The following is a 22678-nucleotide window of genomic DNA, read 5'->3' on the forward strand; positions in this document are numbered from 1 at the left end:
ATGTGGATTGGCCAAACATAGGTGAAATGGACATTTTGGTAGCTATAAATATCCTGCCTGGGAATTAGAAAGCCCTCATAGTATTAGACATTGTAATGATAGAAAACTAAGTTTTTTGCTGAAACATCACAAAATCCCTGGGGAGAAACAAGAAGGAAATTGTAGGAAAGTTAGCAGCCCATAGAAGTGCTTTTTCTTCACTGATTCTTGCATTAGTTGGATTCAGTTATTATTGTTCTTGTGCAGTGGTTTACTTTCAAGGTCCAATTCAATTCTTAATGGAAGCATAATTTAAGCTCTAATGTCTTGAGACTTAATGAATTAAGATCTTACTATGCCAAGTCCTATTTAATAATGCCATTGTTCTTTGACCTCTTCTGTTTGAATTGTGTCTGAATTGAGTAAAATGCCATATCATATCTTGTCCTTAGTGAGATACTGAGCTTTTCTATTCTAAGTCTTATTAATAAAAGTAGCACTGTCTTAATGTAACTGTTTGATTTCTACTGTGGGGATTCGATGTTTCTTTCCTCTGTCAAATACCACATCCTGTTCTTGGTTAACTGGTCTCATAAAAAGAGGTAACTTGTTTTCCCTGAATGTCAACACAGTCAAAACACAGATACTGCATATGGAGAGAAAGCAGTAAGGAAGGGCACTGGCTGTCAAAAGGGGTTTGGATGCTAACACAGAAGTCCATTGGGATGGACTTTTCCTGTCTCTGATTGGCATGTATTTATATATTTAGGCTAATGATATAACAGAAGTCCTGAAAACCAGCTAATAATCTGAAAGGTGTCCATGAGGATCTTTTTTGTGTTGAATTTGTGAAGGATTTTCTAGTTTCATGGGTTAACTGCTTGGAATCAAATGCATTCACTTTTGCTTTGAAGATGTTTGGCTGTGCAGCATTGGCCTTGCCCAAGGTCATGTCTTGGGGCAGAGAAAGTGTAGGTGATGTTCATTCTTTGCTCTGTCCTCTCAGCTGTAATGCCTTTAAGCATCTACACTTCAACAGCAGAAAGATTCTGAAACTGTAGTGGCTGGATCAGCTTATAAAGAAAAGCTCTTTGAAAGATACAATGTGAAGTATTATATGAAAATAGCTTCTTGTCAGTACCTTGTGTAGTAAGCTCATCACAGCCTGGGGAAGGCTGACAGATGAAATAATTAGCTATTGAGTGCTGTTAGTAAATCTTCAGCTTTCCTTAACTGCTTTCCTTTACTGGTATGAGGCTGACTTAATGAGCACTATGGCATCATCCTCTTGGATTTGCAGATTTTGTATGTGCTCGGCAGTGCCCCTGGCAGCTGTGAACTGTATTAGGTTGTTACACTGGTTAGCAGTTTCTGCTCCCTTCCCAGTGATCTGTGTGTGCCTAGCCTAGTGTGTATCATTAAGATGAGAAGAACCAAAGGAATTGGCAAATAAATGGAGCACTTTGGAGAATAAACCAGCATAAGAAATCTTCAGAAGCCTGATTCTGAGTCAGTCTTCCTTCCGCAGCACTAGTTTGTCCCCTACCATTTGAGTCCAAGACCTGTCCATTTCCTACATATTTCTGTACTTTGACAAACTTCTATACTGCTGTCATGTACCCCTGCCATGTCTCTTAACTTCCACCCAAGTTCCAGTCCTGCGTGCACCTGAAAGTTTTCTATGTTACTAAAGAACATGCTCTGCAAGTTGCATCTATTTATTGGATTTTTTTTCACAGACGTAGACAAAATTCCAAGTATAAAAGCAATATGCTTGTGATACAATGCATAAAGTGGAGTAATTTTATGTGTACAGTTATTACATATTTTTTTTTTGTAGAGTCCAGGGGATTGACAGTCAGAAAATCTCTTATTGGTAACACGTTTCTATCTCTTTTCAAACTTGGGTACGTGCCTGTCATGAGAAATGCATTTTCAAACACCTTTGATGTAAGATTAGACTATTATTTTAAGCTAATGTCATCCCTTCTTCTTAGTCCTACATAACTATCAGACCTAAATTTGCTTGAAGTTTTTATTTTCTTCATCCTTCTTAAATCCCACTAATCTCTTTAACCTCTTTAACTCATGTTGGGGTTTGCTTTCCTTTGGAAACTTCTACCTACCAATTGTTTTTGCCAAGTCATTTTCTTTCTCCAGTCTCCCTCTTTATTCCCTTCCTAATACCATTTTATCTGATAGGCTCATAGCTTTTGGGTTTGTCTTTTTTTTTTTTAACTTTAGATTTTGTTTTAATGGAAGTGAATTTTCACTGTGAGTGAAGCACATAGGAAGGAAATACTTACAAGAGGAGAAAAAGGTTCACTTCCAATATAGAAAAGGCTTTGATGAGAGAAGCCTTAAGTATTTAGGTTAAAATAAAGCCTGATAAAGATATTGACTGCTGGTTTAGTGAGCTGCTGAAATCTTTCTCAGATTTTACCAAATCATAGCAGTTCACAAGCTGACACGGTTTCAGATACTTAGGTGCATTCTAATTTACACTTGCCCAGTAACAAGACAAAAAGCACCTGGAGGGTGTCATGTAAATGGTAAGAGTCGGATGTGTGGCTGAGGGGGTACTTTTCCATTGAGTCAGGAGTTTCAGAAAGGACCCCTTGCTTTATAAACTCCTCAGAGAGAAGCATAGGTACAGCTAGGTTCAGTCTTAGTCCCAGAGACTTGGCCAGCAGTTTATGTCTAAAGGATCATATGTAGGACATATCAGAGTCAACATTTTCCTGTCAGAGCCGCTGAAGAACTTTCACTAAACCAGTCTTGCAAAGTTGAAACTGAAAGTACGTTTATTAAAGTGACACATAAAAGTTTGTGATTGTCGTTGATAAATGCACTTACTGTGATAGTGCTAATATATGACTATGATTATAATGAAAATTCCATGACTATAACAAAATGCTAGCAAAATGCTGTCTCTGGCAATCTCACCAAGAGGGTGAAATAGCAATTGCTTACCAGGAAGGCGGCCCTGTCTTGAGCGGAAGAGAAAGTCACAGCCTGTCAACTGCCTCTTCAGGTACCCCATGGGGGTAACTTCCTCGATACTCTTTATTCCCTTATCTTATCTGTTCCCTCCCAGGGGTGATGTTTAACATGATTTGGGTGGAGAGTCGAGTACTATGTTCATCCATGTTAACATGTACTGCTTTTTGCTCATTCGCATATTTAGGGGTAGGGTTTTTGCAGTTACTGAAGCAAAAGGTCTTGCTCCAGGCACCATGGCCTTCAAAATTCTGCACAGAAACCATCTGTCTGTTTATCCTGGAGTGTCTAGCAAAACAGGACCATTCTGCTGCCACCAGACTCCCTCCTTGGCTGCTTCTCACATGAACATTTTGGATCTCCATCCACAACATTCACATAACAGATAAGCGCACAGCGGTGTGTTTAACCTCTTGAGTGCAATTCCCACAGAGGTAAACTGGCATTTCTGGAGTGAATGATGTTCTTCTGCACTTGCTGCCCACTCCCTGACTCCAGAGAGGTTTCTGCAAGTCATGACTTTTGCTCTAATAGAAAGAGCATTTTGCTTGCTCTCCTGGAACGATGAGAAAACTGATGGCATTGCCTTCTGATTGTAGGGATAGGAAATCATGCAGTCTGACTCTTTATGTCTGACTTGGCCAAGGTCTTAGAAGTTATATTTATAAAGTAATTCTGGTGGTCATCTGGATATCGTCTTTGTCAGCTGTAGTCTTTCCTTCAAGGGAATCCAGTTCTGGTAAATGGCCGTACACTCAAAGGAACCTGTATTATAGAAAAGGCCACTACCTTAGCTGAAAATCTCTGTTGAATCTCTTACCAGGATCATTTTTGTGAGAAAATTTTCTAGAAGGATATCTTCTTTCCTAAAAATGTGCCAATTTACTCCAGTTTCCATCAACATCCAGATGTCTGATTTCAGTATTCCAATTGTATCTGTTGGGCAGAAGTCTCTGATGCAAGGAGATACCTTGGATTTTATTTTCTTAATTGGTTCTCTTACAACCACCATTCTTCAGAGCTAATAGATAGCATGGCACATAGAACCGGAATGGTATTACAGTATCTTTCCTCCCCCAGCCCTTCTCCACTCCTCCTCCCTTCAGGTATATTTGTCAAATTTTTACACAAATCTCTGCATTGGGTTAGTCATACATTGTTCTCCTTTAACCACTGTTAACTGTTGTCTTTTTTGTTTGGAAGTTTTTTGCACTGTATATCTAAATACTGTAAATTTGGTCTTGGCTGATACAAAGCAAGAAAGATATCTTAACAGGATTTGTTAAACACTCCATTAAGTTGCAAGGTTATAGCAGCCTGGTTTAGACTACCTAGGGACCTAGCTTTGGTTTGTGACTTTTTTTGGATTATGAATTGTAGGGCTGATAGGCAGTAAAAATGCTGAGCTGTGTAGCTCAAACAATGAAAATTGTAAACCACAAAAGGAAAAAAATAAGCTATCACCCCACTGCATCATCTGCTTCCTCATTAAACGATTAGCCTTGGACTTTGTGCTGGTAACATTACAGGAGATATTATTGGAATAAAGAATGTATCTGCTACATGAGGGATGTATTTTGCAGAAACTGGTACGAACGGGTTTTGCTTCAAGGAATTTGTCTGTCAATATGCCTAGTAGAAATGCCACTAATCATTGCTATTAATGCACATTTTGTTTATGAAAACATCAAGAAAACAGTGTGTTATCACAAGTTCAACAACTGTCAGTTCTCCTAAGCAAGCAGGTCTGAATGCTTTGATAAATACCCCAGTAATAACCATAAAGTTACTGCTGTAAAGTGGTAAATTAGAAAAATGTCTTTGAAAATCAGGGAGTTTCCACGGTAGTGAGTTTTTAGTAGGGCAGATTGCTCTTGCATGGGAAGTACAAAATTCTGGGCAAGTTGAGCAAAATCCATGTTTTATATCTCTTTAAAAAAGAAGAATTAAAAAACAAGTGATGAAACATGTTTTAGAAGAAACACTTCCCATTTCCATTCTTTTTGTTTGTTACAGTAGAAACAGCTAAAGTTCAAAGTCTCTGGTCTGTATGTCATTAGGATATATGCCTTTGTCAGAGTTTGGGGTAAAAAGTCTGACTTACGGTCAGTTTCCAACGTTATCCTGACACCTTTATATGATTAAATAATTAAAATTATTAATTCTGATAACGCAGGAATGTTTCTTATTTGGTTAGCAGTTACCTACATGGATGTGAGACCAGTAGTGGCAAATTAGATATTGCCTGATTACATTTACTGGGCCATTAAGTTAGAAACAGTGACAAATAAGCCACTTGGGCATTCTGTTCCCAGCACAATCCTTCATTCTGTCTTCTGAATAAATGAGGCTGCCTTGGGAAGGGAATAACTACAGGGAATACAACACCCAGATCCATGGTGAATTTAGACTGAATAAACTTACAAACAAAACTCCTTGTACAAGAGCTTATGCAAAAAACATTTGTTGGGCTTCAACTTCTAGTTAAGGTGTCTTCAGACCCTTGTTAGACTTTCTGTAGTCCTTAGACCTTTGTGGGTTGATGACAACTTCCACAGCAACAGTTCTGATTAATTTATCCTACAGTCATCCTCTCTGGCCTGCTAATAAAAATTAGAAGCTTCTCTGAGTATTTTTTACATCTTCTTTCACCTCTTCAGTCTAAGAAAATTGAAAGGTAAAGTGACATTTGGTATGGGAGTATGGGGTGACTTTTTGATAGATTAAGACAGAAAACGATTTTATTTGAGACTTTGCTGTATTAACATTTAACTGTACTAGTCCTGTGGAGATAAAGCTTTCTAATACTGGTCAAGGATTTTGTGTATTGTATATGTGGTGTGTATTTGTATAGCTTTTCAACTACAGTTGTAGACAACTATTAATCCAAATAGTACTAAAGTCCAAATAACCTCGAAGCATTAATTTCCAACAGTATGTTTTCAGACTGCGGTGTTCTAATTGTGTGAACACAGGATACTGTTGGTAGTAATATTTGCAAGTGAAAACTGCATCATTGGCTATAGACTTTGGCCCAATGTTTGATCTGTTTAAGAAACAGAACTTAAAATGTATCCTTCCTAAACATAAAGGTATCTTTGTGTCACAATAAAGTACAAGGCTTTAAAAATGTACCTTATTAATGTACTTCTTATGTACATATTTTGGCTTTTTTCATTGAGGTAGCAAACCTTGTGATGTCTGTTTCCATAAAGGTTTACCTCCCCCATTCCCTCTATTGTTACTGTTTTCCATTTTGTCTCATTTTCTGTTCAGATAGTTTTGATTTGCATTTCCAGTGACAGATGTGTCATTTCACACATTCCTTCCATTGCATTCATCATCTTTTTTCTTTCTTTCTTTTTAATTTCTTTCCTTTCATTTAAAATGTACAGGAATTTATCTTCTTTCTAGGTCTCTATAAACTCTCTAGAGTGCTAAACCCAAGAGAAGAGAGTTAATAGCTAAGAGTGCCCTTGGCTACTTAATTGTAGTTTGAACTTGTAACACTTGGAAAATGAAAGTTAAAATATTTGTTTTGTTATTCCCATGGAAACAAGATATTTATAATGAGTGCCTAAAACCAAGTTGCAAATATACACAAAGAAGCTGATTCTTTGTAGCAATTGCTTAATAGAAAGAAACTGGTATCTTTGGGGTTTTTTAGTTGGTTGGGGGGTTGTTATTTGGTTTTTTTTTTTAGTTTAACTTCATGACCACTGAAAAGCTGGTGTCAGGAAGAGGCTTCCTTTCTGTGAACATGCATTAAGAATGGTGGAAGTAAACTGAGTGCTAGACTGCAGTGTGTGTTGCACTGTGTTCATAGTATTGTAATTTGTCATAGAACCATAGAATAATTTGGGTTAGAAGAGACTTTTAAAGGCCATTGAGTCAAACTCCCCCTGCAATAAGCAGGGACACTTTCAGCCTGTGCTGCCTGCTTGAGGAAGTTGACTCCGGCCTCACCAGAACCAGGACAATTGGTTATTCCCTTTCCCATTGTGATTATCCTGACTGATGATCCAAGCTAAACTATAGCAATCCCAGTTAGATACTTCTAGGTAACCTGTGTGATACAGAAAATTGCATTTGAAAGGTGTGTGTGTTTGACATGGCTGTGAGTCTATAGTGAGCAAGGCCCTTAGTATGGTGTTTTACGCTGAAGATTTTCAGTGATTACCAACGCCATCTTTTTTAAATGAGAGGCAAAACAAAATGAAGTCCTGACCTCTTGAGCTAGTTGAAAGTTCTTGGATATGTTTCATCAGGAGAGGGATGTTAATCCTATTAATAAGAATCCTGGTCAAATTCCAAGTAGTTAATTGTAGTTTATTCCATGTGTCTTTCCAATTAATGAAATACTGGGTTATATTCTTCATTTCCACTGTCATGATGATCTTTTACTAGCTAATTTCGTGAGATATTCCAGCAGATGCTTCACCTAAAGCAGAAAAGGAATGGTAACAACAAAGTTTTGTCAAAAAACAAATAAAGTTGATTTCTGGCTAAAATAGGGAGCATGAGGGATGTAGGGATTTTCTATGTGTTGAACTGTTCTGGAAATATAGGATACTAGTAATTAACAATAGTGTGTAAAGGATTGCGTTAATTTTGAATTTTGTTGTGAATAACCAATTTCTCCTTGTTTTAAAAGCCTTGGATAAAATTTTATTTTGTGTTTAATTAATTGAAATAGAAGTCACTTCCTAGCTGCTGGTGTTTAAACCTGAGAAATCTCACATTCTCCTTTCATTAGTGAAGTCACCCACCAGCTGATGGGGATTTGACCTCTGAAGGTATCTGAGAGAAGATCAAAGATAAGTCAGTCATAGACAGGTGAATAGCTCTTTCACAGTGACTCTCTGTGGTGCTTGAATTAAAATTAGATTTCTATGCATAGTTTTTCTAGTCTGAAAGTGTTGCCAGGGCACGCTTTCTCTATCCTTGTATCTTTGCATCTATCACTTATTCCTGTATAAACAGCTGCCACTGTTGAAAAGATTGGTCTGTGCTGTGGTGGGTTTGGTTTGTTGGTTGGGTTTTTTTCCTGATGCGCTTGAAATGTTCTCTAAATTGGCATATAAAGAAGTCCTTAAGTGGCACACAAAACTCAAGTAGTAGAATGTTTCCCAGCAATGTGGATTTCTTTAACTCTGAGGGTTTCATAATGTTGTAAACAGTTCAAAACATCCGCTATTATTAAATTGTACTATTAGATGGTACTATGTAAGGTTACATCAGTGTAAGTATCAGAATGTCAGTTTGAAAAAGTTTTTCTATTTGATCTGTTAAATTTAAGCTTAAAACATCTGGGTAAATTTTGGTGTGTGAATTCCTGTTCTAGATGTCAGGGAATATGTACTTTAATAATGCAGAAAAAAGTGTGTGTTGTGTGACTGATATAATTCATAGATAAGAATTAATATTTCTTTTTCAATGATGAGTAACCTCACTGATTCTGTGTCCTCATACATGAATTTTAAAATCACAGAATCACTAGGTTGGAAAAGACCTTTGAGATCGAGTCCAACCATACCTGTCCTCTACTGAACCATATCCCTAAACACCTCATTTACCTGTCGTTCAGATACATCCAGGGTCGGTGACTCAACCACCTCCCTGGGCAGACTGTTCCAGTGCCTGATAACCCTTTCAGAGAAGACTTTTTTCCTAATGTCTAATCTGAACCAGCTCTAGTGCAGCTTGAGCCCATTCCCCCTCATCCTATCACCTGTCGCTTGGGTGAAAAGACCAACACCTATCTCTCTACAACCTCCTTTCAGGTAATTGTAAGCAGTGATAAGGTCCCCCTTCAGCCTCCTCTTCTCCAGGCTAAACAACCTCAGTTCCCTCAGCTGTTCCTCATATGATTTGCTCTCCAGCCTCTTCACCAACCTGGTCGCCCTTCTCTGGACACGCTCCAGGACCTCAATGTCTCTCTTATAGTGAGGGGCCCAAAACTGAACACAGTACTCAAGGTGTGGCCTCACCAATGCCGAGTACAGGGGCACAATCACTTCCCTAAGCCTACTGGCCATACTGTTTCTGACACAAGCCAGGATGCTGTTGGCCTTCCTGGCCACCTGGGCACACTGCTGGCTCATATTCAATCGGCAATCAACCAACACCCCCAGGTCCTTTTCTGCCACTCTTCCCCAAGCCTGTATTGCTGCATGGGGTTGTTGTGTTCCAATTGCAGGACTCTGCCCTTGGCCTTGTTGAATCTCTTCCCACTGATCTCAGCCCATCAGTCCAGCCTGTCCAGATCCCACTGAAGAGCCTCCCTACCCTCAGGCAGATCAACACTTCCTCAGTTTAGTGTAAAACAGTTCTGCAAACTTACTGAGGGAGCATTCAATCCCTTCATCCAGGTCATTGATAAAGATGTTGAATAGGGCTGGACCCAGGACTGAGCCCTGGGGTACACCACTCGTGACTGGCCTCCAGCTGGATTTGGTTCCATTCACCAACACACGCCTGGTAAAAAGCCAGCCAGCTTTTCACCCAGCAGAGGGTCCGCCTGTCCAGGCCAGTGGCAGACAGTTTCTCAAGCAGAATGCTGTGAGAAATGGTGTCAAAGGCTTTGCTGAAGTCAAGCTACAAAAATTAGGAACCCTAAAAATAGTTTCCTATTAGGGAAAAGAAAGGAACAGTAAAGCGTGAATTTCCCACTCTACTTGTCAGATTATGCACAGTACACTGCTACAGCAAAATCTTCTCCACTAGAAGAAAACCTAACAAGTAAATTACAAGTGTGGAAACATGAATTTCCTATGAGTGAAAACAAGAGCAAGTCTTCGCTCTGAATTTCTGGGGGGGGGGATTATGAGTTTATCAAACTGCTATATTGTGTTTTCTGTGAACCTGTGAATGTTTAATGAAGGTGACAGTCTAAGAAGGAAACAGGTATTGAATTGAAATGCATCACTTTAAAATTTGTCAGTCTAATAAGAGAAGGAATTTCAAGTTTTTAAATGTTTTTCAATAGTTTGCTTTGCACAACAGCATTTGTCTTAATTTACTTGTGAATATGTGTATTCACGTGACCTATGAATAACATGTCATAGCCAGTTATTCAAAGAGAAATAAAAATATTAAATAACAAAACTCACCTACAATGCTTCCATTTTTGTCTTTTATGCATGCAGGCTTTACAAGTGTGTCCTGGGTTCGGCTAGGATAGGGTTAACTTGTGCCAGAAGCTGGGAGGGCGCACAGTCAGGGCAGGTGACCCAAAGTAACCAAAGGGTATTCCATACGGTGTGACATCCTGCTCAGTGTAAAAGGGAGCTCATTGGGAAGGGGAGCATGACTCCAGTATGGTTTGGTTTCAGGACGGGTTTGAGTGTGTGGTCTAAGTTGTGCAGTCCTTAGGTAAGAAACCACATTGTGCATCACCCATTTTGTATATTCTGTTACCAGTACTGTTGTTATTTCCCCCTCCATGTGCTGTCCCAGTAAACTGTCCTTATCCCAACCCCTGAGTTTTACCTTCGTCTTCTCATTCTCTTCCCCATCCCACCAGGAGGAGAGATGAGGGAGCAGCTATGTGTGCTCAGCTGCCGGCTGGGGCTAAACGATGACAAAATGATCCACCAAATGAGACTATCTTTGATTTGATGAGATGGAGGCATTCTGACAGCAGGCCAGGTCCCTTTATTTCCTTTTTTATTCCTGAACGTTCATCAAGGGAAGTTTCTAAAGCACTATCCTACTGATGTACGTTTAAAAAAAAAAAGTTATGTTCCTGGGATATGGTTTATCTGACACCGTAAATGGGCTGCATGCGTGTTCTTGTTCTGTTGCAGTTTGCTGTTGTTCCCTGTAAACTGAAGCCATTCTGCTATTCTTGGAATGCTTGTTGTGCTCTCTTGTAATTTCTTTCAATTTCTCTGTTTCAACAGGGGAAAGTCTTCCAGAACTATTACTTTTGAGCAGTTTAAGGAAGCTCTTCACGAACTCTCCAAGAAGCGATTTAAAGACAAGAATGATGAGGAAGCCGTTCAAGAAATATATAAACTAATTGAAGGAAAAGCCCCAATTATATCTGGAGTAACGGTATGTTACTGATCTAAGGGATAGATTGTTCTAGCTGTCCTATGTTCTACTGTATTGTTCTATTCACTTACTTCCCTTTACAGTCCACAAATCTAAGGAGCTGAGCTGAGTGGGAGCAAAGATTATGCAACAGCTGAGTACTCCACTATTCACTATTCTTGTGTGGCACTATCATTGCTTCTGCTAGGAATTGCAGTACCACCTAGCAGTAGAGTGAGGAAAATTCAAGGAGAGCTCTTGGGTGTTGTTAGAACATGGGAATGTGGGTGAAAAGTGAGTGGTGTATCCAAATCAAAAAGTGTAGAAGGGAGATAATTTTAGAAGCTCATTAAACAGTTCTAAGATGTTGTGTGAAATACCAAAAAGACTAAAGCAAAGACATCTTCAAGTATGTTTAATACACTGTGTGAAACCCAGAACACTGGAAATCTGGGAATAACTATCATGTGATCTGGTCTTTATTTTTGGTTGTTCCAAGACTCTCAAAACTATAGTGTTCATTCTTTAAAAAGAAAAAAATACATATTGGCATTAAGTTTTATATATTAAAAGGACCTTATAAAGCCTAGCGTGCATAGGTTCAGTGTCCTTTTAAGTGCTCAGCTTAGGCAAGCTTTTACCCTGTAGTTGAGAAGATACTGGAGTGTTTACCATCAGCATGAATAGTCTTGTCAATTTAGTTCATCTGCTTCAAATTGTGATCCTCCTGAATTTTGGATGTGGAGCTGTGAATGAGACTCTAATTGTAAATAATCTTTCCAGAAAATGGTTCTGCACAAATGAACAGTGAAAATCTCAAGTAGAGAGATCTCTCTTGAGTTGTACAATTTGTCAGATTTTCACAAGGTTGTATTAGATACGTATACTTCCATTTGAAACAAGTGGTAGTTTTGATACAGACTTAAAAGAATGCAGCTTTCCTTTTTTCTTCCAATCATTTCAGTGAGTTTGAGTAACTTGTTCATCTATTCAGAGATGCTTCCTTTGAATTGTGCTCATTCTTCTAGGTGTGATTCTTCCTCATTCTTATAGGAATCAGACTTCTGATTCCATTTTCAGTATTTCAGCAGTCAGATATTGAAATGACCAGTGGCTTCTAGTAAGGGGAAATAAAGTGAGAGCAGGGGAATCACGGTATTCTCTACAGCTTGCTGGCTAAGTGAGGAACAGGAAGCAGACCTTAAAGGGAGGGAGATTGTTGGCTCGCAGTGTGTGTGTGTGTAAACCCCAAATTTTATTTTTTTTATAATGGTAATTCAGTTCCTGTGTGGTAAAAATGACCCAAACACTTGGATATTAAAGGCATTAAATAAATATAGAGCCACTCTCCTATCAGCAATCTGGCAATGCAGATATTAAATCTATACACAGATATTCTAATGCTTTGTTTACTTTAGGAAGTCCGTGTCCTGGAAATTTCCAGGCTGAACTGCTTTGTATATGGTTAGACAGAGTTCCATTAAGCTTTTCCTAAGCTGTTCTAGGATAACTCAGTCAGGTCATGTAGTGTGTCAGCAACCAGACACTGAAGTAGTGAACTTTCTGGCTATTTCCTAATCTGTAATGGAAAATGTATGTTTGGCCTGACCACACAGGAGAAAAACAACAAGGAAGAGATTGGGGTTAATTAAGTCATAGCTTTATTAGTTCATTTGTTAGTGATCTGGCAATAGAATATACAGTGCAGGTCGTATCTTCAACAGTTTACAGTCAAACATGTAAATGAAGGCAATGACCTTTTCATTGCCCTCCCTCTTACACAAAGGCTGCAAGAGCAAGTTCATTCTTTTCTTGTACCAAAAGCTGTGTGCTCTATGTTGAATGCATTTCTATAGACAATAGAAATAAGCTTGCTGTTCTCAGGTTAAAAGTTTCATAGGAACAAAGAGTATCTGTTGTTTGACTCCTAAAATAAGGACATGAGCTAGCCGTCATCTCTCTCAGAGAGCAGATTACTATACCATGAATGTTGTAATTAAGCTCTATTTAGTCTGCCTATGTGTATAAAGCAAATAAAAGAATTAAGATGTGGTCTGGATAGGTCTGGATAGGTTGTGATGCTGGGAACTGGAAGCATGCTGCATTTGATGCAGTTCTTCGTCTTTCAACTTTTTAAATATTTTTTTTTTGACTTGGGAGATCCCAGTTCCTGTGTTCTTCCCATTATCTACAAATTTGAGAGGACTGTTTTACATCTGATTTGCAACAAATCTCATTAATGACTGGTCATTGAACAAGGATTTGCCAACAGCTCAGCTTAAAAACCAAAAAAGCGAGTTAGGGCCTGTGGTGTTGAAACACTCAAGTGGTGTTACTGGAGACCACTCCTTTGAAAGTCATCAGCCTGATTGACTAAAATGTTGGTACTACTTTCTGGCTTCAATGGAGTTGCTTATCACTCTTTTGTGTGCGTATCTGTGTGTGCACTAACCTGAAAAAAATGAAAACCAGAATGTTTCTCTGAAGCTTGATCTCTGTCCCTGGCTTTCTGCATTTTTTAATGCATAGGCATATGTATCCCCATGGTATTTTTATTTCTTCTTCTTTTTTTACAATTCAATAATTTTTGTATGGAGTCCTGGGATACCCACCTCCCCACCCTGCCCAAAAGGAAAGAAAACTCTCCCTTTGAGAATTTGTTTCACTGTCTGATAGTCATTTTTAGGTTCTGATTCCTTGTGAAGGTTCTGGATGTTACCAGCAAACACATGGTTTTAGAAACCTTCCAAGACTGCTGATGTTGGTGCTGATTCTGAAGGCTCCCAGAACATTTTAGTTACATAAACACATCTCTATGGCAACATCTTTGAGGAAGAAATGCTGTTAGATGCTAAAGTTTTATGGTTGAAGGAGACATTCAGTTTCAGTGAGGAATGGAGGAAGGATGATTACAGCTGACAGTGTTGCCAGGAAGACCATGGCTAAGATGTGTACCCTTCTGGTGAGGAGTAATATAGAATGTTTTCATGTTAGTCCTAGCACACGTCTTCAGCAGGGGCTATAACAGTGTTATGAAAGACATGCGGGGAGGAGGTAGTGGATGTGAATTCTGTAGCCAGGTGACTGGTAAATTCTTCTAAGGAGAAGTGTCAAGGGAAATTAGCGAGGGAAAACAAACAAAACCCAAAAAACACACTCAGTGCAAGATCCTACAGAAAGTGAAAATACAAATTATTTACAAAGTTTCTTGTAAGCTGATTCTTAGTTAAATGTACCTTTTTATTCTAATAAATTTCGTTCTCATTCTCACATTCAAGAACAAAGATGTGTGTGCCAAATTGGTCACATTTTGACACACACACCGCAGAGGACAGGGAATGCTCTCTACTGAGACGTGACTATGTCTCCCTGTTTTTTTCCATGGTTGAAAATGATAAACTAGCTTTTGGATAGATGCTTCATAATCTTTAAGAGTCAATAGCTGTTACACACTCATCCTTCAATTCTGGATCTTATTTCATGCAACATAAATTGTAGGCCAAGATTTTGCCGGTCCTCTGGGGTTTTTTTGTGTTGGTTTGAAATGTGTCTCTGTCTTTCCAGTAGTCAAACAGGAATAGGAAAGGCTTATGTGATACACTGCAACCTTGTTGCTGTCATCTTGTTGTTAGGATTTACCTTCTTTTTCTTACAAGTCATCTTTGTTGTGATCTTATCGAGGTGCAGGCTGTGTTGATATAAATAACATACTCCTCAAGTTTACCCCTGGGAATGATGTCCTGGGAGCGGTTTCCTGGGAACATCCTTTGTTATGATGCAGTTTTACAGAAATGTGTCCTTGTTTCCCCCAAGTTGTCAGAATAATTTCCAGTGAGCAAGCAATCCTTTGGTTTTGTTGTGTGACACTGTGCACAACCAATTTGACTTACAATCAAACTGAGGAACAGAAAGAATAAATTCTTAGTTGGGCACCAGGCTTTTGATGTCTCAGCTTATGCATTTTTATTGCATTTTCATTTTATTTAGCTGCTAACAAAATTACTGACCATAGGGTGTATTGGTTTTAATTAGCTGTACTGTACAAGTTTTCTGTTCATAAGGTGCTTGCAGGCCAATGTGGACAAGAAAACTGTATGCATTAAGGAAACAATACTTACTCCTACTCTTAATTTCTGTTTTTCAGTATAGAAAAGTAGCCACCTCTGCAAATAGTACTTGGAGACTGCAAGGCAAAGGTCCCTAAAGGTCATTCAGCAATACTCTTTTTGAGAATTTAATTCTCCAGGATCATTTTCTGTCAGATAATGACGGAACTCACACCTCCACACCTTGCCCATCAGGGCCTTAAACAAAAGTAAAACTGCAGGGCATTGCAGTATTGTATGTATCACATATTGGGTATGTTTGGATGGAGAAAAGCAGAAGTATACAACCTGACATTCTCATTGAGTAGTTATGTATGTGGACAAATTAGCTCAACATAGCTTTATTTAAATGGTGTAAGGATGTGTGGCTTCCATGGTGTAAGAGTTACGGCATTCATCCCCAGCCCAACTGAATCCAACTATCCTGTTCCTTTGGTACAAATTCAAGCATCTTTTCCAAGTCTGTGATCTTTTGATGTACATCAACATTGTCCTGCGAAAGAGCTACGTGTTGCTTCAAAAGCCTGTTAGGTCTCATAATGTGCATTTATTTGGGCTGAAGATGGGTAGAGTGGAAATGAGTTTTCTGATGAAAGATGTTTTCCAGAGCATTTACTTCACTGCAGTGGAGTCCATGTCACTTCTGCCTCTAAAATGTACCCTAATAGAGTGGCATGCATAAGACATACCCAAATTTTATCAGTGTTTTTTCATCAGCAGATCCATTTCCACTACTACACAAAAATCTTTCATGATTTTCCTTCTCCTTTGTACCCTTTCCTCCTGGTTTTAAAATGTAAACTTAAGGATCAAAGAGATTGGTCCTGGTCCAAGCACACAGGTTAGCATGCTTCTACATTGTTCCATGAAATATCTTTTTCCTTCTGTTTTTGTAGTCAAATATTCTTTGTCTCAATGACAGCAAAATGTTGATTTCTAAGTAGCCTGATATGATTCAGTGGAAGCAATGAAGAGAGAAGTCTTTGCTTGGTGTCATCTGTTAGACTGCTGATTTCCCAAATAGAAAATTCCATTTGAAAACAGAATCATTGAATATCCTGAGTTGGAAGGGACCATAGTTTTCAGACCTTCTAGTTTATTACCTCTCTCATGAATCCTGGAGTTTCGAATAAATCTGTCTTTTCAAACAATGACCTGGTTTGCTTTTCTCTATATCGGTGGAGCCAGGCTTTTATGTTTAGATGTTGATGTAACGCATTTTGAACACAGCTCTTCCCTATGACTTCTTCGTATCTTCGGTGCTTAGAACTTGCTTATTAATCAGAAGTTATCACATGCTGAAAGTATCTTCCAAAAGTTTTTCACATAACTTGTGCTATTTTGTTTGTGGCTGTACAATTATTGTTGTATGTAATTTTTTCTATTCTTTTGCTGGAAGTGAGTAGATATTTACATTGTCTCCATCACTAGCAAAGACTTAAATGTTGGTAGCATGTACCAGTATCTGTATTATGAATAATTGGTTTCTGATGTGGGTTTTTTTTCTTCTCTTCCAATAGAAAGCCATTTCATCTCCAACTGTATCACGCCTTACAGATACAACAAAATTCACAGGTTCTCACAAAGAGAGGTTTGATCCCAGTGGGAAAGGAAAAGGCAAAGCTGGCCGAGAAGATCTGGTGGATGCTTCAGGATATGTATCTGGCTATAAGCATGCAGGCACATATGATCATAAGGTACAAGGAAGCAAGTAAGGCTGAGGGTTTACACCACAGAGGGAGAAAGATGGGGGGAAGAGAATATATTTGTAAGAACGATGTAGATGAATCCCACATGTTTCGGTTATTGTGAATGCTAAGACTATGTTGTCAAGAAGTTGTTTTCAGGAACTGGAACTGATTTCAACATCTGCTGAGCTACTTGCAGCACAATGCCACTTCATTACATTCCTCATGCGTATATTGGAAAAAATAAATATATCTGTACAAAACCACATCATTTTTGTTGAGCTTTAGACAAAAAAAACAAAGAACCCAACCAAAGTCAAGAGCAGTTATACTACACATTGTCAATTCAAAGAAAAGATCTCAAACATTCCTAAATGTCCAGTTTCCCTGAGGATGTTGAAGAGAACCTTTTGAAAAGAGGTCTTTCATAGCAGTCTTTCTGACTGCTGTGCCATTATTTATGCAGTTTGATTTGACTACTGTTTGGGGGCTTTTTAAAAATGTCTTATACAGGATTTGGCACTTTCTTTAAATCATTCAACAATATACAATTGGGGAGTAAGTGGTTGTAATATACAAGGTGCTAGCCTGTAAATGTCATACACCAATCATATGAAACTGAAACACCCCCAACCACTCCAATTTCTAGAACAATACACGTTCTAAAATACTTTGTGTCAATAGAAAGAAGTGGAAAATACCAGCCCTTACTTTTCTCCTGTCTATACCTTGTGCTTGTTTCTGTGTGTACTGTAGCATGGTTCTGACTGGCTGGGTTTGGATGGAGCTGTTGTACTAACCTGAGAGGTGAGGAACAAGACGTTACTAAGGCAATTTATGGAAGTTTTTAGCAGACTGTTTTCAAACTTGCTTTGCCTCACATGTGAAATGAAGGCAGCATTAAGCTAGTGATACTTTAATGATTATGACTACACACTGCCAATCAGATTGCTATTAAGTGAATGTTATTATGCACATACATTGGCACATATTCCCTGTAAGCTATAGCATGTGTAAGGAAAGTTTATGGCCCATTGGCATAAGGACATTTATACTTAATATCCTCATAATTACCTGCAGTTTACCCACAAAAATATACTACTGTGATTAGGTTATGTTTTATTTTAGATTTGTTTGAAGCTGATGGATTTGATTCTCGATTTACTTTTGCTGCCTAACTTGGAAGTAGTAGTATTGATGGGAATGTCTTTCCACTGCTATAGAAGGAGAACCAATTCCAGGGGCTTAAGGTACAGGCAGCTGAGTGTGGGCTGCCTGGAGCCCAGAGTGCCAAAAGACCTTAACATGAATAATTTTTAATTTTTTTTTAAATTTTGGTTAAAAAGGAGAGAAAAATGCTGGTCTGATTTTCCACACAACCTGAACCAAGAACCCTAATGTATTACTCTGCTTCTCTATAAATATGAAACATAAAATTTCCGGTATTCAAAACTAGCTGCTAGCGGTTCTGCTTTGCTTGCTTTCAAAAAGAGCTTATGCACGGATTTTCATGTTCAATTCTGAATAAAGGTTAATAAATTTATTGTTCTCCCTCCACCTGTATCAGCATCCCCCTCAGAGTACATAAAATTCAGTTAGAAGTGTGTGCTGTCATTTGCCATGCAGATCAACAGACTGTACTCCAGGCAGGCCAATGTCTGGAAACAGAGCACTGGTTTTCAGCCCTTAAAATGTTCATGTTTTGTTTTTCTGGCACCAAATGGTAGCCTTTCTTGGGACTTTGCCTCCAATGACCCTTTGAGCCCATACACCAGCCTGCAACCAAAACAACAATAGCAAACAAAGGCAAGGACTTCCTTGTGGACTTGGAGATTATTTTTTTTTGTCTGTTTGTAATTTATTTTGGGGTTTGTTTTGAAGAGGGAGGGAAGGTTGCCAAAACTCAGCACACATTCTTGAAAAGATTTAAATGGCTTTTTGCATGGTTGGCTTTGGTTACCTGGGAGGATTTTTTGATGTATGTAAGGATGCTCAAGATTAGAAGCATACAGCTTTGTGGAGCTTTTCCAAGAGGTACCCATTGTTCTTGAAGAAAAATTTCCATGGAATGAAAGGTTATCCACACCTGTGTTGCACTGGTGACCTGTTAACACTGAGGCAGAAAATACTGTGATGCCAACAACGGCTGAGTTGTTCCAGCATGGTAGTGAATTGTCTAACTGTAGAGAACTTTCCTGTATGTCACTGGTAGCTGTGCATCTGAAGAAGGCTCCAGGATAATCCTGTTTTCTTCTGAATAAAAAGGCAAAGTCACTAAGCCTTTAACACTTAATAAATCCTTCAGCTAAGTTACATACAAAACGAGTGTCCCTGTTCTTCCCATTGACTTTAAGACTTGACTCATAACTCAGTGAAAAGATCTGGAACCAGCCTGAATGAAGTCCAGTGTAGTGGAGAGCCCTTTCAGCACACTGTTGATCTGGCTGTTGCTAGCTAGCTGCCTTGACTGGCACATCAAATGATACTTAACCTGAGGCACACAAGTGACAGGCTTTCTCAGGTACACAAATACTGAGCGTCAGTAATGCCAGACTAGTGCTACACAAGAGTGGTTAGTTAGGATGATTTTAAGGTATAATTTGGTTTTAAGTTGCTAGTCACGGTGTGAAAGAAACCATCAAACTCTGAAGATAGAAGGCATACGAAGGAATTGAGTATGCAGACAGATCCAAGCTGGCATTGATCGAAATTGAGCTACTCTGCTTAATGGAACTAGCTGGGATTCTGCCAGTTTACTTTGCATTACTTGTAAAGTATAAAATCCGTGCCATGAATCAAAGCACTTTGCATCAGGTCCATAACAAAGTTCTGTGAAATACTTTCAGTGACAAAATAGACTTTGGATTGGGACCTGAGAAGATGCTTCAGATAGGGTATTCATCAAAATAAAATACTGCTGCTTTGTTTCTTCTTCATTTCTGCAGTTGGATAGGAGTCATTCTGATAGGACAGTGATAAAGGCAAGTTGTGGCTGGAGAGATAGTACTTTGAAGAGATTTCTCCCTTTTACTACATTAGGTGAGGAATATAAAGGCTGTGAATAAAAACACCATGTGCAGCTGTGTATTAGGGGTTCAGGCACATACTTCAGCTCTTATTTTTCCACTGATGTGTATAGGGAATTAAAAGCCTAGATTCTGTCTTCATAGTTAGCCATAAGTTCCAGACCTGCTTGGGAATGAGGCAATTTTCTCATTCATCTGCCATTCCCTCAACTCTCAGGATTGCATGTACAGCATGTACCTTAGAGCTGAGGGGAAGGGGTTCCTCAGCAAGTGCAGGAGGAGACCCATTTTCAACCCTTTAAGTGTCATAGAGCATATGCTCTTCCTGTGTACTATACTCCAGACTGTAACTAAATGTTATGTCTGAAGTAAGGCCATAGCTACCTAGTAAGGTTTACGCTCATCTTTTTTTTTGGGGCAGCTTGACTCATTCCATCTAACTTTCCATTCTGTTTTTCAGCATCTTATACTATGCAGCACTCTTCTATGTGACATCTTCTATAAAAACATGTTGTTCCTCATTATCTGTGCTTTCATTACTGCTGAATGTGATACCAAAAGAAGCATGAAAGTTCAGATAGCTTTTCATAATTAATTTAGTAATAAATAAAGAACAAACTCAAATTACACTGTTCACTTAAAATTAAACCCTTAAATAGTATGACAGTACACAAGCTTACCTGTATCTCCTCTGAGGCTTAACCTGGCCGTCAAAGCCTTTACAAGACTGAGGACAAGAAATAAAAATCCTTGCTGAGGCATGAGAATAGTCCTTACAAACATTTTTGCTAAAATAACCTAGTTTTAAAATAAAATATGCAGCAGGTAAATATATTTTCTTTTTAGTGCTCAATTACTAATTTCCTCTATTCACTCCATATGCTTTAGTACTTGTTGAGAGTTCTGCAGCAATCTTATCAATATGGAAAAATCAGAAGCAAAAATTGTTGTTTTGCATTTTGTAGCTATTAAAGCTATCTCAATAGTGTTACTGAGAAACAGACACTAAAAATAATACTTTTTTTCAACAGTCCTATGTGAACAGTTGTCATTAATTGTAATCAAATATTTGGAGTCCCAAAGGGAATGTTGAACATCGGACAGTGGCCAAGATCTAGCCACGCTGTTGTTTTTTTTCCCTGAAACCTACAATATTTCTAATTGCTTTTCACTTTAGGGAAGGGAAAGGGAGATTTCAAAACTACTCACAGGTCACAACTTGCATTTTTCATCAGCACAGAGATTGTCCTTCAAATACAATTTGGATTGAAGAATGATATTTTCCATGTATTTTGCTGACCTTAACTAAATAAAAAAATCCCTCTGGCAACTTTTTTGACATTATAGAAAACTTTGTTCATTAATTAGCATTTCAGTCTCACTCATATTTTCCCTCTATTGGCTCAATTAATGTTTTTATGCTGGCTGGAATTAGTCAGAACCAAAAGGCAAATATCTGCTATGGGTTTGGCTTGCAAACGATAGGTATCCCAGCCATCTGTAACCACCTGTAAAGAAAATCCTCGTATATCACTCTCCAAAAGCAAAATTTTAATGTTGTAATTGATAGGTTTTCTCCTTAAGGCTTGTCATAGTTATAAAATCTATTTTCATTCTTTCTGCCTGCATGTATAATATTCAAAACATAACCCTGCCTTTCAGTGATGCATGTATTGTAAGGGCATGTGTCTTTCATCCGTTAGTGAGAATTCTCTCTTTATACTGGCCAATAAAAATCCCCCTTTTACTCTCTTACTTTCGTGATAGAGCAAATGAAATGTGTTGCACTAGTACACGTTTTCTTAACTGACTGTTAGCCTTGTGTGTGTGCCAAAATAACTACACCTTTGTGTACGTTGTTTGTTGTTTGAATATTATGTTATTGGCTCATCTGGTAGTTGGTTATAAGTAATGTAATATGCAAGACTTGTACAGGTTCGTGTGTGCTTACACAACCCTTTGTAATTAAAGGGTTACAGTGAAGTAATTAAACCATATCGATGTTGATCCAAACCTTAAATCTTGTTAGGGCCAAACTCTAGTCCTGCAGCCAGTGCTGTTCAGCTTGCCCAGTTGGTAGCCCTGCCACTCCACATAGCGTGAAGGTAAAGATCTAAGGAGGCTTCTATGGTTTCACATGTCTACGCTGTCCCTGTTTCTGGGGGAAATAGCTCTTCAGTGATTCTAACATTGTCTTGGAGTGACAAGTTGAGATTCTCCATAGTGAAGGACGAGGAGAGAGGGTCACACTGAAAGCAAGATTTCCTCTGAGTGCTTTCTAAAATGGTCTCTTTATGCCATGCACGGGCCCTATATTTTCCTTTGCCCCAACTTTGTGAAGCAAGTTGACATTCACTATCTACACATGCAGTTGTTCATCATCAGTTAGTAAGTACAATGCCATGGTATATGGAGGTGGGAACAAGCAACAGGACTGCCATACAATGCCTATGGACTTGAGTCTTGCGTAGTCCTTTGTGAAATTAAATACCTGAAGCATAGTGACAGATCTCAAACTCGTGTGAAATTCTCACAGTCTGGAGTGCCTCAACTTGATAGATGTGTATCCCCTGTATTTGGAGTGTTTGCCCATAAAATACTGTTTAGACATTCAGTTACTCATTTTGTGCACACAAGTGCACATTTGGTTTACCTAATATAAACTGGAAGTGATGGACTGGGATGTTCTTTTTTTAAGTCTTCAGAATCCTAAAACTAGTGAGAAACCTTTAGTTGCATTCATGCTTGCTTTATAAACTCAAAAAGAATGCTTGAAAGATGTCCCAGCTAAGAATGTTGCCTCAAGAAGCTAAAGAATATTGCAGATAGAACCTCCATGTCT

At 38.6% G+C, this 22678-nt stretch overlaps 1 protein-coding gene across 1 annotated transcript in view; it reads left to right on the plus strand.

Moving 5' to 3' along the window:
* The window catches only part of TPPP (tubulin polymerization promoting protein), a gene marked incomplete at its 5' end in the record, with an annotated part of 38663 nt that extends 21549 nt beyond the window's left edge, over positions 1-17114 (plus strand). The window contains 2 exons of the mRNA XM_084260581.1: positions 10884-11037; positions 16643-17114. Coding sequence (XP_084116707.1) covers positions 10884-11037; positions 16643-16837 — 349 coding nt within the window. The 3' untranslated portion in view covers positions 16838-17114. The remainder of the gene's footprint in view (positions 1-10883; positions 11038-16642) is intronic.
* Between the last annotated feature and the right edge of the window lie 5564 nt (positions 17115-22678).

The sequence above is a fragment of the Gallinula chloropus genome (assembly GCF_964237585.1).
Source record: "Gallinula chloropus genome assembly, chromosome: 2".
NCBI classification, from domain to species: domain Eukaryota; kingdom Metazoa; phylum Chordata; class Aves; order Gruiformes; family Rallidae; genus Gallinula; species Gallinula chloropus.